This window comes from Temnothorax americanus, unplaced genomic scaffold, assembly GCF_048541705.1.
Source record: "Temnothorax americanus isolate GAGA-0224 unplaced genomic scaffold, ASM4854170v1 Scaffold133, whole genome shotgun sequence".
NCBI classification, from domain to species: domain Eukaryota; kingdom Metazoa; phylum Arthropoda; class Insecta; order Hymenoptera; family Formicidae; genus Temnothorax; species Temnothorax americanus.
In genome coordinates, this window is record NW_027509268.1 from 264211 (window position 1) to 284365 (window position 20155).

General features: G+C 48.5%; 3 protein-coding genes across 3 annotated transcripts; 2 read left to right on the plus strand and 1 right to left on the minus strand.

Annotated features, from left to right (window-relative positions):
• The first annotated feature begins 4409 nt into the window (after positions 1-4409).
• LOC143894258 (uncharacterized) lies at positions 4410-5396 on the plus strand. Its single transcript, XM_077400402.1, has one exon. It carries the CDS (start codon positions 4410-4412, stop codon positions 5394-5396), a length of 987 nt encoding a protein of 328 aa, XP_077256528.1.
• A 5893-nt stretch (positions 5397-11289) lies between these two features.
• On the minus strand, positions 11290-12681 carry LOC143894259 (uncharacterized). The gene has a single exon (XM_077400403.1). The coding sequence runs from the start codon at positions 12679-12681 to the stop codon at positions 11290-11292; it is 1392 nt and encodes a 463-aa protein (XP_077256529.1).
• Positions 12682-17793: 5112 nt separating this feature from the next.
• On the plus strand, positions 17794-18913 carry LOC143894260 (uncharacterized). Its single transcript, XM_077400404.1, has one exon. The coding sequence runs from the start codon at positions 17831-17833 to the stop codon at positions 18911-18913; it is 1083 nt and encodes a 360-aa protein (XP_077256530.1). The 5' UTR covers positions 17794-17830.
• Positions 18914-20155: the final 1242 nt, after the last annotated feature.

Consider the following 20155-nt stretch of genomic DNA (forward strand, 5'->3'; position numbering starts at 1 on the left):
CTCTGCGTTACGAAGGAAACCTACACTCGTCATCGAAGACCTTTAATGAGACGCAACGGATGGGACATGGGATCGGTAGTAAGACGATTCGTGGACTCGTACAAATTTTTAGCCGCGCGTATCGAACCCTGGCGTCCTATCTAGCACAGGACAAGTTGAGAATAACGCGCTCGATACGCGGATTTAGAACGGAGATCTCGATCTGGCTCATGCACGGACGATTTCCGTATGAGTACCAGTCGACAGCCTGGACAAGTTGCGGGAGACCGATCTTCCACCGCGAGAGGTCTTTTACAGACTCCTTGACCGGACGAGACAGCGAGCGAGAGCGACTACGAGCACGCGACGAGGGTCTGGCAAACGTTTTCGGTGTGAGATCTCGGGGAGTACAGCTGATCTCTGTCTCAAGACCGACGTGCTTCTTCTGGCGGATATCTTTGAAAATTTTCGGGACACGTGTATGGCGAGTAACGGGCTCGATCCCGCGTATTATTATACGTTGCCGGGGTACACGTGGGACGCAATGCTGAGATACACCGGCGTGCGTTTCGAGCTGCTCACCGACATCGACATGGTGCTGTTCGTGGAACGTGGAATACGCGGCGGCCTCAGTCAATGTTCGCTCAGGTACGCGCGAGCTAACAACAGGCACGTACCGACATACGATTCGTCCCAGCCCGATACGTATCTCATGTATTACGACGTGAACAATCTATACGGCTGGGCTATGTGCGAATCGCTGCCGTACGCGAATTTCCAGTGGCTCGACGACCCTGAGAATTTTGACGTGACGACCGTGCCACCGAACGGCGATGTCGGTTACATTCTGGAGGTAGATCTCGAGTATCCTGGTGACCTGCACGACGCCCACGCGGACCCTGCCGTTGTGCCCAACGCGCGATAAACCGCCCGGTAAGCGGCAGGAGAAACTGCTCGCTACGCTCTACGACAAATCGCGCTAGGTGACGCACTATCGAAATCTGCAGCAATGTCTGCGACTGGGTTTGCGACTGACGCGAGTTCGTCGCGTTCTGCGATTTACCCAGTCACCTTGGCTTTGCGGCTACATCGAGCTGAACACAACGTTCAGGACTCGCGCGAGCAACGAGTTCGAACGAAATATGTACAAACTGATGAACAATGCCGTCTTTGGTAAGACGATGGAGAACGTGCGCGATCACGTGGACGTGCGTCTCGTGACGCGATGGGAGGGCAGGTACGGCGCGGAGGCGATGATCGCCAGACCGAACTTTCACAGCAGGAGCGTCTTCTCGGAGAATCTCGTCGCGATCGAGCTGCGAAGGCTCGAGGTGAAATTCAACAAGCCGGGTCTACGTGGGAATGTGTATTCTCGAGATATCCAAGACGCGCCTCTACGAGTTTCACTACGACTACATGGCGCGCTCTATCGCGACCGGTGTCGAATTCTTTACACCGGTACCGACAGTCTGATCTATTCGCTGGAGTGCGAAGACGCGTACGAGCTTATGAGACGCGACTTAAACAGATTCGACATGAGCGATTACGCGGAGAATAACGCGCACGGTATGCCGCGCGTCAACAGGAAGGTGCCCGGTTTGATGAAGGACGAGANNAACGGCGCGATCATGATGGAGTCAGGGCCTCAGAGCGAAGATGTACGCTTACAAGGTACTCGGATGCGACGACACCAAGAGAATAAAGGGCGTCAAGAGAAACGTAGTCGCTAAGAGGATCACGTTCGAAGATTACGTGGCGTGCCTGCGAAACGCGCGCGAGCTGAAAACGCACCAGTCGTGTATACGCTCGTGCCTGCACGACGTTTTCACCGTGTCGGAGCAGAAACTTGCTCTCAGTCCGCACGACGACAAGCGATGCGTGAGGTTGGACAGCGTGGAAACGCTTCCCTGGGGACATTACGGAATCCGTTGTAAAAAAAATAAAACAATATCATACGTTTTCTAAAAATTGTATTATCGTAAGATCAATACGTAGAAAAAATACCGATAAATATGTATACTTTTTCGACGTTTCTGATACATCGAGTCAATCGGAAACGGACGAAGTCAGTGAAGTTACAATTGCATCTCAACCGGCAAGTGGATCTATGAAAAAAAAATGGAAAGCCGATTATAGATTAGTTGTTAGTGTAATTTTTTTTATATCTGATTTATGATCGGTTTATAAGTCAGATTTACTGCCTGAGTGAATGTCAGTAATCACGTCATTCTTCATTCTGTAACTTGTGTTGAATATTGTAGATATTTCACAATTGTTTTTTTTTATCATATTACTCGTATAACATATTTGTATTTTTTTCGTATAACATATTACTCGTATAACATATTTGTATTTTTTTTCGTATAACATATTTGTATTTTTTTTCGTATAACATATTTGTATTTTTTTTTCGTATAACATATTTGTATTTTTTTTCGTATAACATATTTGTATTTTTTCTCTACGTGAAAAAAAAAACAACGAACGATGTCGTTCCTCTTCACACGCGCCTATTCCACAATTTCCACAGTGTACATTACGAGCTACCGAGTGCGTAAAAATGGTCGGTCGCGAGAACGCGATAAACATTGCGTACCGCCGAATGCATAAGAATGGTCGGTCGCGGTACCTCTTAATTGAACAAACAGAGAAACGGCGAACGATTGACGAGAGAGCGAGACGGGGAAGGAGCGATAACGCGGAGACGCTTCAGCGCGAATGACCCGACGAGCCGCTGCGGCGCGAGTGAGCGATAACGGGAGGTACGGTTACGAGCGATAACGCGAGTTGTTCTAATAATGTTTTTTTCTTTTTTTTCTATTTTTTTTCTTACGTATTGTATAAATAACACTTTTATAAATAATGAAATTTTTTTTATGCAGCATACGGATATTATAACATAAATTTATACGACTACATGCAACATAAATTATTTTACTGTAAACACCCACTTTTTATAATTACTAGACACTACAGACGCGCGCGCTATTTAGCTTTAATGTTATGCTATTACTATTACACTACAGACGCGCGCGCTATTTTTTAGCTTTAACGTTATGCTATTACTATTACACTACAGACGCGCGCGCTATTTAGCTTTAACGTTATGCTATTACTATTACACTATTAACCCACCTTGATACACACACACACACACACACACACAACTGACAAAATATACAATGACAGCTGCAAATGAAGTAAGCGCAGCAAGAGAACCAATCGGCATCGCGGAAAAAGTGACAACAATACCTACGACAACAATACCTACGACATGCCCTTTTTAGAAGAGGAGTTACTATATAATTACCTATCTCTGATCCGCTGATATTTCGCGTGGCACTTCGATCCTTGCGTGACGCGACCAAAATTCAGAATTAAACGATTTTATATTTATAATAATGATGAGAGATCGCATTAATAATAATATTAACCTCGCGACACGACGCGAGCTGTCACATCATGACACACACGACGCATGACAGTCCCTCACGGGATGAGGCAAGCTCGCGGCGCGGCAATCAATCGAGATAGCCAATCGGCATCGCGGAAAAGAGGCTTCAATTTTACGATACAAACGAAATTCACTCAGGTAACACGTCTTTTTTTTTAAAGTGGATGTAAACATATCTTTCTAACTTCACTTTTCAAAAATTATGGCGTATTCCAAACTCGTTGAATTGTGAGTGCCGCAACGCTCATCAAAGCTGGCTGTGATATGAGCATCATTACATCAGCATATTACAACCACTTTGTGAGCAACGCGAGCACGCTTTCCTCCTTGCAGTCGAGAATACAATTTCCAGAACGTCTCTCATGTTACATCCTTTCGCGTTTCCGCACGGTGTAAACGGAGAGAGCGATGCGTAAAACGGCAATCGACGACCGCTCGCCGCGTCGTTCGAGAAAAACAAAAGGAGGATGTGATGACAGCGACCTTGAACGAGTTCGGACGCGCGATAAAAAATATTATTCGCGAAACGTACGGTTCGGGTGAACGAAGAGAGCGGTATCGTCTCTCTCAGTCTTTCTCGATACAACGAGGCTGGTCGGAAAAACCGCGTCCGGCCCGTTGAGACGAAGAAGCGTGTGGCAACGCTAGCCACGCTATTGGCCGAAAGTTCTGACCAATCGGTTTTACATCCTCAGCCGCGCGCTGCGCATGGTCATGGTGCCGAAGCGTTTAGGAACGCTTGAGTTAGCTCTCTCTTGTCTCTCTGATCGTTCTGACTTACGTCCTGGCTGTACGCAGTAACTGAAGATTGTATTATTATTTAAAATATATTAACGTTGTGTGAAGTACGAAGTTGGATAATTTCTTCGACCCCCACACGTATTGGTGACCCCGACGTGATCCTCGAGGATTCTACGAGCACAAGAGTTCCGCATAGCCAGAAGCATCGGAAGCCTTCTCAAGGAAGATCTTCAGCATGCCGCTTGACCGTACGCCCCGGAGGACCGCTGATGGCGAGAACGACGGCATCGGAGATCAACAGACACCTTTGATTCCGCCTACCGGTCAAGGTAACGAGCAGGTTGCACACGATACTCGACCGGGCATCTCCGCCGAGACGGGGACCGGGGCAGTTTTTCCGCTCGCGCGTTACGGTACGAACGAGATGAGCGATGCGCAGGCGCAGACTTTCGCTGTTCGCGCGATAAAGACGTGTACGTTTTGGCGCGACCACGCAAAAACCTGGTTCACGCAACTCGAAGCCAAGTTTCGCGCGCATAGCGTCAGATCCGACGACCTCAAATTCTGCGTAGTCGTTGATAACCTAGACAAAGAGTCCATGCTCGAAATCGCGGATGTAATCGAATCGCCGCCGGCCTCGGATAAATATCAGAAGATCAAGGAGACGCTAATTTCCCGGCTCACTTACTCGGACGAGAAACGTTGGAGGAAGCTGCTCACAGACGTAGAGTTAGGCGATCGGAAGCCGACTCACCTCCTACGCGAGATGCGACGGCTTACAAATAATTCCGTCGACGAACAATTATTGCAAACACTTTGGTTGCAGCGCATGCCTTCCCGAGTGCAAGAATTACTTTCAGTAGTCGAGGGAGTGGCTCTCGATAAGATGGCCGAGTTGGCCGACAAGGCCATGGAGAGGACCGTTCCCACCGTCGCAGCCGTCGATACTGCGACGCCCGGCACAGATCCTACGTTGATGTCGTCGATCAGTGAACTCACTCGACAGATACAGCGTCTCGTCGCAGACAAGGACGAAGGGCGCCAAGCCCGTTCTAAGCGACGCGGGCGCAGCAAATCTCGTAGCCGTACCGGAGACAAGTCGCAGCCATCTAAATACTGTTTCTACCACGCTAGATTCGGAAAGAATGCTAGAAACTGCACGCAACCGTGCGCATGGGTCAAACCACTCGCCATTAAAGCCGCCGACAAAGCGGAAAACTGAGCAGGCCATCTCAAGAGGCGGTGCGTGATGGTCCTTACAACGAGAACCGCCTGATCGTCCAGGACAAGGAAACCGGCGCCAGGTTTCTTATCGATACGGGAGCTGACCTTTCAGTACTACCCCGATCTTGAAGAACACGCGGACAGACACCATCAAAACTCCAGCTTTTCGCAGCAAACGGCACAACCATCTCCACATACAGAAGACGGAAAATGCACCTGTCTCTAGGGTTACGCCGAGATTTCGAATAGGTGTTCCTCGTCGCTGATGTAAAGCAACCCATCATTGGGGCCGACTTTCTCAAACATTATGGTTTATTGGTTGATCTCAGAAGGAAGCGCATCGTCGATGGTCTGACAGGGTTGCAACGCCCTTGTCAACTTACCCGTAGCAAAGCTACAAGCGTATGTATAGTCCATGGTGACAATCCTTATAACGATCTGTTACGAGAGTTTCAGGAAATCGCCACGCCAAACAAAACCGTTAAGGTCGCGGAAACCGACGTAAGACACCACATCATCACCGAGGGACCACCGGTAGCGGAGCCTATGCGCAGACTCTCACCTGAAAAATACCGGATTGCCAAGGCAGAGTTCGAGGATATGCTTACAGCAGGAATTTGCAAACGTTCCAGCAACCCGTGGGCAGCACCGCTCCACCTCGTACCCAAAAAGTCTGGCGACATGAGAGCATGCGGCGACTACCGCGGCTTGAACCGCGTTACCAAGGTCGACAGGTACCCGATCGCACATATTGCTGACTTTTCGCACCGTTTGCATGGTTGTACAGTCTTCTCTACGGTGGATTTGATGCGCGCATATTACCAGATTCCCATAGCGCCAGAAGACCAACCTAAAACCGCGATCATAACCCCTTTCGGGTTGTTCGAATTTTTGGTAATGACTTTTGGTCTCAAGAACGCCGGACAGACTTTTCAACGGTTTATAGATCATGTCTTACGCGGACTAGACTTTTGTTTCGCGTACCTCGACGACATTCTCATCGCCTCGAAAAATCACGAAGAGCACCGCAAACACCTCCGCATTCTCTTTGAGAGATTGCGACAGTATGGCGTTACAATCAATCCCGCCAAGTGCCAGTTCGGTAAATCCTCCGTCACCTTTTTGGGATACCTCATTGATGAAAAAGGATCCCGCCCACTACCTGAACGTGTAGAAGCTATCCAAAACTATACCCAGCCGCAAACAATATCTGAACTTCGTCGGTTCTTAGGCATCCTGAACTTTTACCGACGATTCTGTAAGGGCGCAGCTCACCTACAAGCTCCGTTACATGAATTCATTCGCGGCGCCAAACGCAAGGATAAACGTCCTGTGCCATGGACGCCTGAATCGGTAGAAGCATTTAATAAATGCAAGCAACTCTTAGCTGATGCCACTCTACTCGCACATCCGCGCGAAGGAGCCGACCTCGCCCTCACCACCGACGCGTCAGACGTCGCAATGGGCGCAACATTAGAACAGAAGAGAGACGGAATCTGGGAACCCCTCGGATTCTTTTCACGCAAGTTCTCTGAACCACAGAAGAAATACAGCGTCTACGACAGGGAGCTTACCGCAGCTTACCAGGCAATCAAATATTTCAGACCATGGATTGAAGGACGTAACTTAATTCTGAAAACGGATCATAAACCACTCACTTTTGCTTTCCAGCAACGATCCGCAAAAGCCTCTCCGCGCCAATGGAGACAGCTCGATCTTATCGGTCAATTTACTACGACCATCCTCTACATCAAAGGAGCAAACAACAACGTCGCAGACGCTCTGTCCCGCCTCAATTCCGTGGATCTACCTACAATAACTAGTACGCAGGAGATCGCCAACGCTCAAGAGGAAGACGAAGAATTACAGACTCTCCTCAGATCCGACTCCGCGTTGAAACTAAAAAGACTAAGAGTCGACGACTCGGAAGATGTTATCTACTGTGACGTTTCAACATCTGAAATCCGTCCGTACATCCCCAAATCGCTCAGACGCCGCATATTCGACGTGGTGCACAATTGTTCACATCCAAGCGGACGCGCCACTAAGAAGCACATACAAAAACGTTTCGTATGGCCCAGCATGGCCAAAGATGTCACCGATTGGGCCCGTACCTGTTTAGCGTGTCAACGCAGTAAGATCTCCAGACATGTACACTCTGAGGTCCAACATATCCCCGTGCCCTCAGCACGCTTCAGACATGTTCATGTCGACATCATCGGACCACTTGCAACTTCAGAAGGATACAACTACTGTCTCACGATGATTGACCGCTACTCCAGATGGCCAGAGGCTGTTCCCTTAAAAACCATTTCAACGGACGAAGTCGTCAGCGCTTTTTGGTCCACTTGGATTGCACGATACGGAGCACCTCAAACCATCACCTCCGACAGAGGCAGCCAATTTGAATCTGCAATGTTTGATTCCTTTACCAAGCTTTTAGGCTGTTTCAGGTCCCGTACCACGGCGTACCACCCCGCTTCTAATGGAATCATCGAACGCTGGCACCGTTCCCTGAAAGCAGCTTTAATGTGCCATAATGGCAAACAATGGACCAAACTATTGCCAACCGTTTTACTGGGTTTACGGACCAGCATCAAAGAGGATATCAACGCTTCAGCTGCAGAAATGCTTTATGGAGAAAACCTTACACTCCCCGGCGAATTCTTTTTGGACTTAGATGTTCCTACAGACCCCGCCTGTTTCGTACATCATCTACGAGAACATTTACAAACGGTTCGTCCAAAACCCACAACTCATCATCATGAAAAGAAAGCTTTTCTGTTTAAGGATTTAGCCACGTGCAGCCACGTATTCATTAGAGTCGACAGTAACAGGAGACCGCTTCAAGCTCCTTACGAGGGCCCTTATCAGGTCCTGGAGCGTGATGACAAGGTTTTCAAGGTCTCAGTCAAGGGGCAGCCCACTACTGTGTCTATAGACAGAATTAAACCGGCCCATTTCGAGAATGACGCTTTGCAAACCCCAGCGACACTCGATCAGCCTCAGGACGCACAGGGAAACCTCCAGGATGCAGCAACACCTGGTCCAAGTGCACCTAGAGCCTATCAAGGACCTAAGGCCAAGAAGAAGATCGTCACCTTCACTCTACCCGCTCAGTCACTAGGGGGAGGGTAGTGTGGCAACGCTAGCCACGCTATTGGCCGAAAGTTCTGACCAATCGGTTTTACATCCTCAGCCGCGCGCTGCGCATGGTCATGGTGCCGAAGCGTTTAGGAACGCTTGAGTTAGCTCTCTCTTGTCTCTCTGATCGTTCTGACTTACGTCCTGGCTGTACGCAGTAACTGAAGATTGTATTATTATTTAAAATATATTAACGTTGTGTGAAGTATGAAGTTGGATAATTCCTTCGACCCCCACAAGCGCGCGATCGACGCTCCCCCTCGCGGGAGGACGACTTTTTCCCCAAAACGGTGAGAATTGCGAGTCGTCCTCCCGCGAGGGGGAGCGTCGATCGCGCGCTTCTTCGTCTCAACGGGCCGGACGCGGTTTTTCCGACCAGCCTCGTTGTATCGAGAGAGACTGAGAGAAACAATACCGCTCTCTTCGTTCACTCGAACCGTACGTTTCGCAAATAATATTTTTTATCGCGCGTCCGAACTCGTTCAAGGTCGCTGTCGTCACATCCTCCTTTTGTTTTTCTCGAACGACGCGGCGAGCGGTCGTCGTTTTTTCCGGGAAAAGACAACGTTGAGATAACGAACGCGTATAAAATGAGTTTTGCTCGCGACGGCGCGGCATACGGGCCGCTCGTGAGGAATTGTTGCAGATCGGATTTGTGGAGAGTCGACGTAACGAGATATCTGATCCGTCGCGAAAATTGGAATCGCTGATCGCCAATCGAATTGGAGGTTTTTCTATTGCCAAATATATTTTGGCGTGTTGCTTCTCTGAATTTCATATCACAGCCATTTTTGACGATTTCGATTGCCGTTTTACGCATCGCTCTCTCCGTTTACACCGTGCGGAAACGCGAAAGGATGTAACATGAGAGACGTTCTGGAAATTGTATTCTCGACTGCAAGGAGGAAAGCGTGCTCGCGTTGCTCACAAAGTGGTTGTATTATGCTGATGTAATGATGCTCATATCACAGCCAGCCGGCACTCACAATTCAACGAGTTTGGAATACGCCATAATTTTTGAAAAGTGAAGTTAGAAAGATATGTTTACATCCACTTTAAAAAAAAAGACGTGTTACCTGAGTGAATTTCGTTTGTATCGTAAAATTGAAGCCTCTTTTCCGCGATGCCGATTGGCTATCTCGATTGATTGCCGCGCCGCGAGTTTGCCTCATCCCGTGAGGGACTGTCATGCGTCGTGTGTGTCATGATGTGACAGCTCGCGTCGTGTCGCGAGGTTAATATTATTATTAATGCGATCTCTCATCATTATTATAAATATAAAATCGTTTAATTCTGAATTTTGGTCGCGTCACGCAAGGATCGAAGTGCCACGCGAAATATCAGCGGATCAGAGATAGGTAATTATATAGTAACTCCTCTTCTAAAAAGGGCATGTCGTAGGTATTGTTGTCGTAGGTATTGTTGTCACTTTTTCCGCGATGCCGATTGGTTCTCTTGCTGCGCTTACTTCATTTGCAGCTGTCATTGTATATTTTGTCAGTTGTGTGTGTGTGTGTGTGTGTGTGTGTGTGTATCAAGGTGGGTTAATAGTGTAATAGTAATAGCATAACGTTAAAGCTAAATAGCGCGCGCGTCTGTAGTGTAATAGTAATAGCATAACGTTAAAGCTAAAAAATAGCGCGCGCGTCTGTAGTGTAATAGTAATAGCATAACGTTAAAGCTAAATAGCGCGCGCGTCTGTAGTGTCTAGTAATTATAAAAAGTGGGTGTTTACAGTAAAATAATTTATGTTGCATGTAGTCGTACAAATTTATGTTATAATATCCGTATGCTGCATAAAAAAAATTTCATTATTTATAAAAGTGTTATTTATACAATACGTAAGAAAAAAATAGAAAAAAAAGAAAAAAACATTATTAGAACAACTCGCGTTATCGCTCGTAACCGCACCTCCCGTTATCGCTCACTCGCGCCGCAGCGGCTCGTCGGGTCATTCGCGCTGAAGCGTCTCCGCGTTATCGCTCCTTCCCCGTCTCGCTCTCTCGTCAATCGTTCGCCGTTTCTCTGTTTGTTCAATTAAGAGGTACCGCGACCGACCATTCTTACGCATTCGGCGGTACGCAATGTTTATCGCGTTCTCGCGACCGACCATTTTTACGCACTCGGTAGCTCGTAATGTACACTGTGGAAATTGTGGAATAGGCGCGTGTGAAGAGGAACGACATCGTTCGTTGTTTTTTTTTTACGTAGAGAAAAAATACAAATATGTTATACGAAAAAAATACAAATATGTTATACGAAAAAAAATACAAATATGTTATACGAAAAAAATACAAATATGTTATACGAAAAAAAATACAAATATGTTATACGAAAAAAAAATACAAATATGTTATACGAAAAAAAATACAAATATGTTATACGAGTAATATGATTAAAAAAAAACAATTGTGAAATATCTACAATATTCAACATAAGTTACAGAATGAAGAATGACGTGATTACTGACATTCACTCAGGCAGTAAATCTAACTTATAAACCGATCATAAATCAGATATAAAAAAAATTACACTAACAACTAATCTATAATCGGCTTTCCATTTTTTTTTCATAGATCCACTTGCCGGTTGAGATGCAATTGTAACTTCACTGACTTCGTCCGTTTCCGATTGACTCGATGTATCAGAAACGTCGAAAAAGTATACATATTTATCGGTATTTTTTCTACGTATTGATCTTACGATAATACAATTTTTAGAAAACGTATGATATTGTTTTATTTTTTTTACAACGGTATTCCGTAATGTCCCCAGGGAAGCGTTTCCACGCTGTCCAACCTCACGCATCGCTTGTCGTCGTGCGGACTGAGAGCAAGTTTCTGCTCCGACACGGTGAAAACGTCGTGCAGGCACGAGCGTATACACGACTGGTGCGTTTTCAGCTCGCGCGCGTTTCGCAGGCACGCCACGTAATCTTCGAACGTGATCCTCTTAGCGACTACGTTTCTCTTGACGCCCTTTATTCTCTTGGTGTCGTCGCATCCGAGTACCTTGTAAGCGTACATCTTCGCTCTGAGGCCCATGAACTCCATCATGATCGCGCCGTTGTTCTCGTCCTTCATCAAACCGGGCACCTTCCTGTTGACGCGCGGCATACCGTGCGCGTTATTCTCCGCGTAATCGCTCATGTCGAATCTGTCTAAGTCGCGTCTCATAAGCTCGTACGCGTCTTCGCACTCCAGCGAATAGATCAGACTGTCGGTATCGGTGTAAAGAATTCGACACCGGTCGCGATAGAGCGGCGCCATGTAGTCGTAGTGAAACTCGTAGAGGCGCGTCTTGGATATCTCGAGAATACACATTCCCACGTAGACCGGCTTGTTGAATTTCACCTCGAGCCTTCGCAGCTCGATCGCGACGAGATTCTCCGAGAAGACGCTCCTGCTGTGAAAGTTCGGTCTGGCGATCATCGCCTCCGCGCCGTACCTGCCCTCCCATCGCGTCACGAGACGCACGTCCACGTGATCGCGCACGTTCTCCATCGTCTTACCGAAGACGGCATTGTTCATCAGTTTGTACATATTTCGTTCGAACTCGTTGCTCGCGCGAGTCCTGAACGTTGTGTTCAGCTCGATGTAGCCGCGAAGCCAAGGTGACTGGGTAAATCGCAGAACGCGACGAACTCGCGTCAGTCGCAAACCCAGTCGCAGACATTGCTGCAGATTTCGATAGTGCGTCACGTAGCGCGATTTGTCGTAGAGCGTGGCGAGCAGTTTCTCCTGCCGCTTACCGGGCGGTTTATCGCGCGTTGGGCACAACGGCAGGTCCGCGTGGGCGTCGTGCAGGTCACCAGGATACTCGAGATCTACCTCCAGAATGTAACCGACATCGCCGTTCGGTGGCACGGTCGTCACGTCAAAATTCTCAGGGTCGTCGAGCCACTGGAAATTCGCGTACGGCAGCGATTCGCACATAGCCCAGCCGTACAGATTGTTCACGTCGTAATACATGAGATACGTATCGGGCTGGGACGAATCGTATGTCGGTACGTGCCTGTTGTTAGCTCGCGCGTACCTGAGCGAACATTGACTGAGGCCGCCGCGTATTCCACGTTCCACGAACAGCACCATGTCGATGTCGGTGAGCAGCTCGAAACGCACGCCGGTGTATCTCAGCATTGCGTCCCACGTGTACCCCGGCAACGTATAATAATACGCGGGATCGAGCCCGTTACTCGCCATACACGTGTCCCGAAAATTTTCAAAGATATCCGCCAGAAGAAGCACGTCGGTCTTGAGACAGAGATCGCTGTACTCCCCGAGATCTCACACGCGAAAACGTTGCCAGACCCTCGTCGCGTGCTCGTAGTCGCTCTCGCTCGCGGTCTCGTCGGTCAAGGAGCTGTAAAAGACCTCTCGCGGTGGAAGATCGGTCTCCCGCAATTTGTCCAGGCTGTCGACGTACTCATACGGAAATACTCCTTTGCGAGTGAGCAGATCGAGATCCTCCGTTCTCAAATCCGCGTACTCCGAGCGCGTTATTCTCAGCTTGTCCTTGCTCAGATAGGACGCCAGGGTTTCGATACTCGCGGCTAAAAATTTGTACGAGTCCACAAATCGTAGCTTAACGTACCGATCCCATGTCCCATCCGTCTGCGTCTCCTTAACGGTCTTCGAGAACGATATGTAGGTTTCCTTCGTAAGCGGCAGGAGCTCGACCTCGCCCTCGAAATCGTTCGCGATTTTCTCGATGATGAAATGCGCGTCGTAACCCGACAGATTGTGGAAGAACACGGGAATCACGTACACGTTTCTGTAATTCAGATTGCAACGAATATGCGCCGGACCTCTGTAACGTCCGGTTAGATGACAGTGATCTCGCATGCATTTGTCTTCCGGTTGGAACACTTTTCGACACACGTGACAATGCGTCGCGCACTGAAATTCGCGTTTCTCGTCCTCCGTAAGTTCTATCATAGATATATTAGTGGAGAATTTAATCTTAGCGCGACGCGCGAGAACGCGAAGCTCGTTAACGAACCACGAAACACAATCCTCGCCGCGACGATATCTGTACGTGGATACGGTATCGTCGTAGGTGCAGCACAGATAGTAACCCAGGCTGAACGGTACGTGACGCTGATAAGCGTATCTCGCCCCCCCTTTGGCATTCTCCCTCTCCCATGGTTCGAGAAGACACTCCAGATCCGCGTACACCACGAAGGGGAGTCGCTCCTTCCTGTCGTGATTGTCGAAAGACAGCTACTTATCGTCCTCGTTTGGAAGAACGATGGCGCAGTCGTTCATTCGACCGCAGTCGACGCTGTGAGCGGCCAACTTTTCGCGCGTATAGAAATAGTGTAGGCATCTGCGAAGTAACGCCATATATTAAATAACATCTCTCTCCGTTCCCTTGTTCCTCAGTTTTTTTACTTACCAATCGCAAACGTGCTTCGCGCAGCGGCTCACGGTCAATTGTGAATTCACCAATCGCGATAGATTCTTTATCCAGGCGAAATAACCCCCGTTGATGACGCCACGCAACGTATCGCGCAGATACAGGAGATTTACGTGTCTATCCCTCTTATCGTCGGTTAACCGCAGAGGCACGATCGCGTTGTCGTCGGCGCCCCGTCCGTACTTATATTTCTTTCCAATCTTTTTCCGAATGGTGAACACATTGATCGATACGTCATTCTGACGTTCGAACTTTCCGATGTGTTTCAGATCTATGGGGAAGTTTATCCCGTCGAGATTCAGCACCGTCGCGTAATCGGGATACGAGCCGCATCGTTCCGCGTGCCGCTCGGCGGGATACAGAGCCGCGACCACCGCACGTGCGAAACACGTGTCCTTCTCCGATCGCAAGTTTACGACCGCCTTTTTAAATCTTATACCTCGCGGTATTTCCATCCAACATCCCACGCGCATGGGATTACACTTGTTCACGTTCACCGTTAGGTTCAGTATTCTAGACAACGCCCATCCGCTGTCGCGTTCCTGAAATTCGTCCAACCCTGCTAGAATTGCGTCGCGCACGCGCCTATCGTACCACTCGCTCAAATCGGACGCTTGGAGAAGCTGTTCGTTCTGCGTAACGATACTCTTCAGGTCGATCTTATCGTTCGCTACGAATTCTCCATTGAACATGACATTTACCTTCAAACACGTGTGTTTGTTCAAATTGTCCTGCACTTTTTCGAGCACGGTGCCCTTCGCATCCTCGAGAAATCGCGCGGGTTCGATGTACGTCGAGTTCGTCGCAACGCCTGTGAGCACGCGACTTCGGAACGCCGTATCGATCTCGACCCACGAAAATCCTTCGCTGACGCTGCTGCTGCTGCTACCTGCACCCTCACCGTCCAAACCGGCACCCACGGCGCGTTCGAATCGCCGACGCAGATCCTCCCTCGAACCTTCCAGTCGCGCTATTCGAGCCACCAGAGCGATCACGGCTCCGGTGTTGCCTCGCTCTCCGGAGCGTCCGACTCGACAGCTCTCCCGCAGGAGCTGGAGACACTCGTCGCATCGTCGTCTCCACGCGCGATATCCGTCCGCGTCGCGGACGTCCGCGGCGAGCAATTCGTCGCACTCTTTCTGCATGTTATCCAGAAGGGCCTTTCACCCTCGGGAACACAGAATTTCACTCGATCGAAAAGACGACGAGACCCGCAGGTGTAAATCCTACGTAGCTTCTCTCCTCCGAACACCGTCTGATAATAATGATGATATTTGAGCGGCAATTTACGCGTATAATCGTGCGCCCTAGCGGAATTTACCATCGTCGTCTCTATCCACGCGCGCTCGCGCGCAGTTCGCGCTCCGATCTCTCTCCGCAAATGATGAGTCGCCAGATTCCATCGCGCGTCCTCCTTCACCACCACCAACGCACATGCGTTTGACGATAACGACGTTTCGAGTCTCGCCGATTCTTCGTCCGAATCCGACGAGAACGCGGGCATGGGCTCGTAACAGCGCGATTCGCCATCTGATTCTTCGGGACGAGTAATAACGGTGATCGTACATTCGCGAGTACGCACATTGCTATTGCTACATTATCACCGCTGTCGGGTCTAAATCAATTAGACGTATAAATACCGTCCTCTGTTCTTTTCAAATATATTTGGCAATAGAAAAAAACCTCCGGTTCGATTGGCGATTGGCGATTCCGATTTCGCGACGGATCAGATATCTCGTTACGTCGACTCTCCACGAATCCGATCTGCAACGATTCCTCACGAGCGGTTCGCTTATTTTTACAATCGGTTTTTCTAATTTTATAATTAAACACCGGTTTTTGCAAAGTTCTACGTACTCGTCGCTCGTACCGCATTAAAAAGCAACTTTATTCCCCGTTCCGATACATTTGTCAATCCGCGTCACCGTATGCCGCGCCGTCGCGAGCAAAACTCATTTTATATACGCGTTCGTTATCTCAACGTTGGTTTTCCATACCCAGAGATAAACTCTTTCCCCGGAAAAAAACGACAATTGCTCGCCGCGTCGTTCGAGAAAAACAAAAGGAAGATGTGACGTCGACAGCGACCTTGAACGCGAGTTCGGACGCGCGATAAAAAATATTAGTAGCAAAACGTACGGTTCGGGTGAACGAAGAGAGCGGTATCGTCTCTTTCTCTCTCTCTCTCTCTCGGTCTCTTTCAATACGTCGGAAAACCGCGTCCGTCCCGTCGGGACGAAGAAGCGCGCGATCGACGCCCCCCCTCGCGGGAGGACACGACGACCGCTCGCAGCGTCGCTCGAGAAAAGAAAAAACAAAAAGGAGGATGTGACGCCGACAGCGACCTTGAACGATTTCGGACGCGCGATAAAAAAATATTATTAGCAAAACGTACGGTTCGGGTGAACGAAGAGAGCGGTATAGTCTCTCTCTCTCTCTCTCTCTCTCTCTCTCTCTCTCTCTCTCTCTCTCTCTCTCTCTCTCTCTCGGTCTCTCTCGATACGTCGGAAAACCGCGTCCGGCCCGTCGGGACGAAGAAGCGCGCGATCGACGCTCCCCCTCGCGGGAGGACACGACGACCGCTCGCAGCGTCGATCCAGAAAAGAAAAACAAAAGGAGGATGTGACGCCGACAGCGACCTTGAACGATTTCGGACGCGCGATAAAAAAATATTATTAGCAAAACGTACGGTTCGGGTGAACGAAGATTGCGGTATCGTCTCTCTCTCTTTCTCTCTCGGTCTTTCTCGATACGTTGGAAAACCGCGTCCGGCCCCCGTCGGGACGAAGAAGCGCGCGATCGACGCTCCCCCTCGCGGGAGGACACGACGACCGCTCGCAGCGTCGCTCTAGAAAAGAAAAAACCAAAGGAGGACGCGACGTCGACTGCGACCTTGAACGCGAGTTCGGACGCGCGATAAAAAAATATTATTAGCGAAACGTACGGTTCGGGGGGGGGGGTGAACAAAGAGAGCGGTATCGTCTCTCTCGGTCTCTCTCTCGATACATCGGAAAAACAAAAAAAAAAATAAGCAGCCAATCGCTAACGTCGTACATCGGAAAAACCGCCACTTTTATACGTCAGCGATAAAAGTGGAAAAAAAGTACGTAGCCAATCGCCAACGTTGTACATCGGAAAACCGCGTCCGTCCCGTTGGGACGAAGAAGCGCGCGATCGACGCTCCCCCTCGCGGGAGGACGACTCGCGATTTTCACCGTAAAAATGGGGAAAAAAGATATAGGGAAAAAGTAAGTAGCCAATCGCTAACGAGGTACATCGGAAAATCACCACCGTTGGCAGCCCTGCCACACCTAACTTTACGTAAAGTGTTCCCCCCGCGTCGCGCTCCCCTTCTCGCCCAGTTTTCGCTTCCCCCGCATAGCCCCCCCTCCGGTGACCCTTTACACCGTCCCTCGACCCCCTCGCCCACCGCTTACGGCGCTCCCCCCGCGGCAGCGAAGCCCCCCCCGACCCCGCTAACCACAACCCGAGATCCCTGGGGCAGGAGTATATATTCTCTAGCTACTCACGTGCAAAACTGCAAATTTTGCAAATAGCGCCGATGTATGGCTGCTGCAATGCTACGGATCAATTCATCATAAGTCAATGACATGGTACCTTTTTTCAAGAACATGTCGCAACGCGTCTCGCGATGATTTCATCGAACACGTGCAAAACTGCAAATCTTGCAATTTTTCGGTTAGCGCAAATGTACGGATGCTGAGATCACGGTGAAATTAGATATGCTAAAAATCAAACGATGCATCATTAGTGAGATATAAAATGACAAATCTGGGGGTACGCTCAGTAGTCGAGAATTGAAAGTCGTGAGTACAACAAATTGTGTTAGAAAGAGGATCGTGTAATAACATGGAGCAAGAGTTGTTGGAGCAATCCACCCTATTAAATTCGCGGGAAGAATTTACCGCGTGGGAGCAACGATGTGACGAATTTATCGAATCGTTGGAAGAACAAGGCCGAATTAAACGACCGCGATTATCGATCGGTCTCAAACAGTCATTGATCGCTCGTATTGCCCGAATCGAAGGTCTGAAAGACTCGGTACGTCAACGTTTCGTGCATGTGGGTGCAGGATACAGTGCGAGTGAGACAGGACTCAGATGGCGCGAGATAGATACGGCTTTTGAAAGTCGTATACTGACTGGTGCGGTAATAAATTCCAAACACATCGAACCTCGTCAATTTCTCGAAGATGCGAGAGAAATTGTACTCGATCGTGTGCGGAACGTCATGCAACGACATGACAATGTAAAGATTAACACAATGTTTAATGGTGAATTTGCTGCGGGTGACAAACGCGCGAATAAAAGTATCGCTACGAGAAACTGTGAACTATTTCGTACGTCCGATCTGCAAAAATGGTACGTGTCGCGCGTTATCGAGCCTACTCTAGCATCGCTGGAGGAATTCCAGGAACGTGATAGCGGATGGGCGTTGTCGCGTATACACAATTTGACTGTTAACGTAAATAAATATAGTCCATTGCACGCGGGGTGTTTTGTGGAAATACCGCGAGAAATTAAAATGAAGAGAGCGGTGATAAACGTGCGATCAAGGGGCAATGCATGTTTCGCATGGTCAGTGACGGCTGCTCTGCATCCAGCCGAGAGACATGCAGAACGGGATTCATCGTATCCTCATTACACGTCGGTGCTAAATCTCCAAGACATTGAATTTCCAATAACGTTGAATCAAATTAAAAAGTTTGAAAATCACCACGATATATCAATCAACGTGTACAGCATCGAGAAAAACAAGGAACTTGCAATCCAGCCAATACGGCTCACCGACCGAAAGATGGACAGACATGTAAATTTGCTGTACGTGCATGACGACAACGTGGGACATTTTGCGTGGATCAAGAACCTATCCCGCCTCGTGAGCTCGCAAGTGAACAAGAATAGGAACAAAAAATACTTTTGCGATTGGTGAGTATACATCCTAATAAAAATAAAAATAATTTTTACGAGAAAGATGTATAAAAATTTTTATTATTATTTACAGATGTTTGCACTACTTCTACACGAGCGAGAAATTGGAAGCCCACACCGTCGACTGTCGGCAGATGAACGACTGCGCGATCAAGTTACCGAGCGATAACGACAAGTGGTTGGCCTTTAAAAATTATAACAGGAAGGAACGAGTTCCATTTATCATATACGCCGACCTGGAATGTACCCTGGAGAAGATGGAAGCGGATCCGGAAACGTCGGGGTACACGTATCAATATCATCGCGTATTTAGCATAGGGTACTACGTGCGTTGCTCGTACGACGAGTCGTTGTCAATGTATCGGTTTCGTCGCGATAAGGATTGCGTCGCGTGGTTCGCCGAGGAGCTAAGACGTTTAGCTCACGACGTAAAGACTATTTTGTCCACTAATGTACCCATGGTGGATTTTACGCGAGACGAGCAGACGAGTGGGAAAAATTTAACAGCGCGACGCACTGTCACGTGTGCGAAAAACCGTTCGAGCCAGACGACGTGCGAGTACGCGATCATTGTCATCTGACGGGTCGATACAGAGGTCCCGCGCATTCAAATTGCAACTTAAATTACAAAGATTCACATTGCATACCCGTAGTTTTTCACAATTTATCGGGCTACGACGCGCATTTTATTATCACAGAAATAGCTACAGCGTACGAAGGATGTGTAGACTTACTTCCAATCACAAAAGAAAAATACATTTCGTTTACGAAAAATGTTCAAAGCACCGAAGATAAAGATAAGAAAAATTGCGTCAAATTGCGATTTATCGATTCATACAAGTTTCTCACCGCTAGTCTCGACAAATTGGCATCTTATCTCAGCAAGGATAAACTGCGAATATTACAACGCGAATTTTGTAAATTATCCGCAGAAAATTTTGATTTGCTGACACGAAAAGGCGTATTTCCGTACGAGTACATTGACTGCGTCGAAAAGTTGGAGGACTCGTGCTTACCACCGCGCGACTCGTTTTACAGTTCATTGACAGGTGACACCGTATCCGAGAGCGATTACGCGCACGCCGTCAACGTCTGGCAGCGGTTCTCCATTCGAACGCTCGGTGACTACAGCGATTTATATCTCAAAACCGATGTCTTGCTGTTGGCCGATATCTTTGAAAATTTTCGCGATAGCTGCGTCGCGAGTTATGGACTCGATCCCGCGTATTATTACACTCTACCG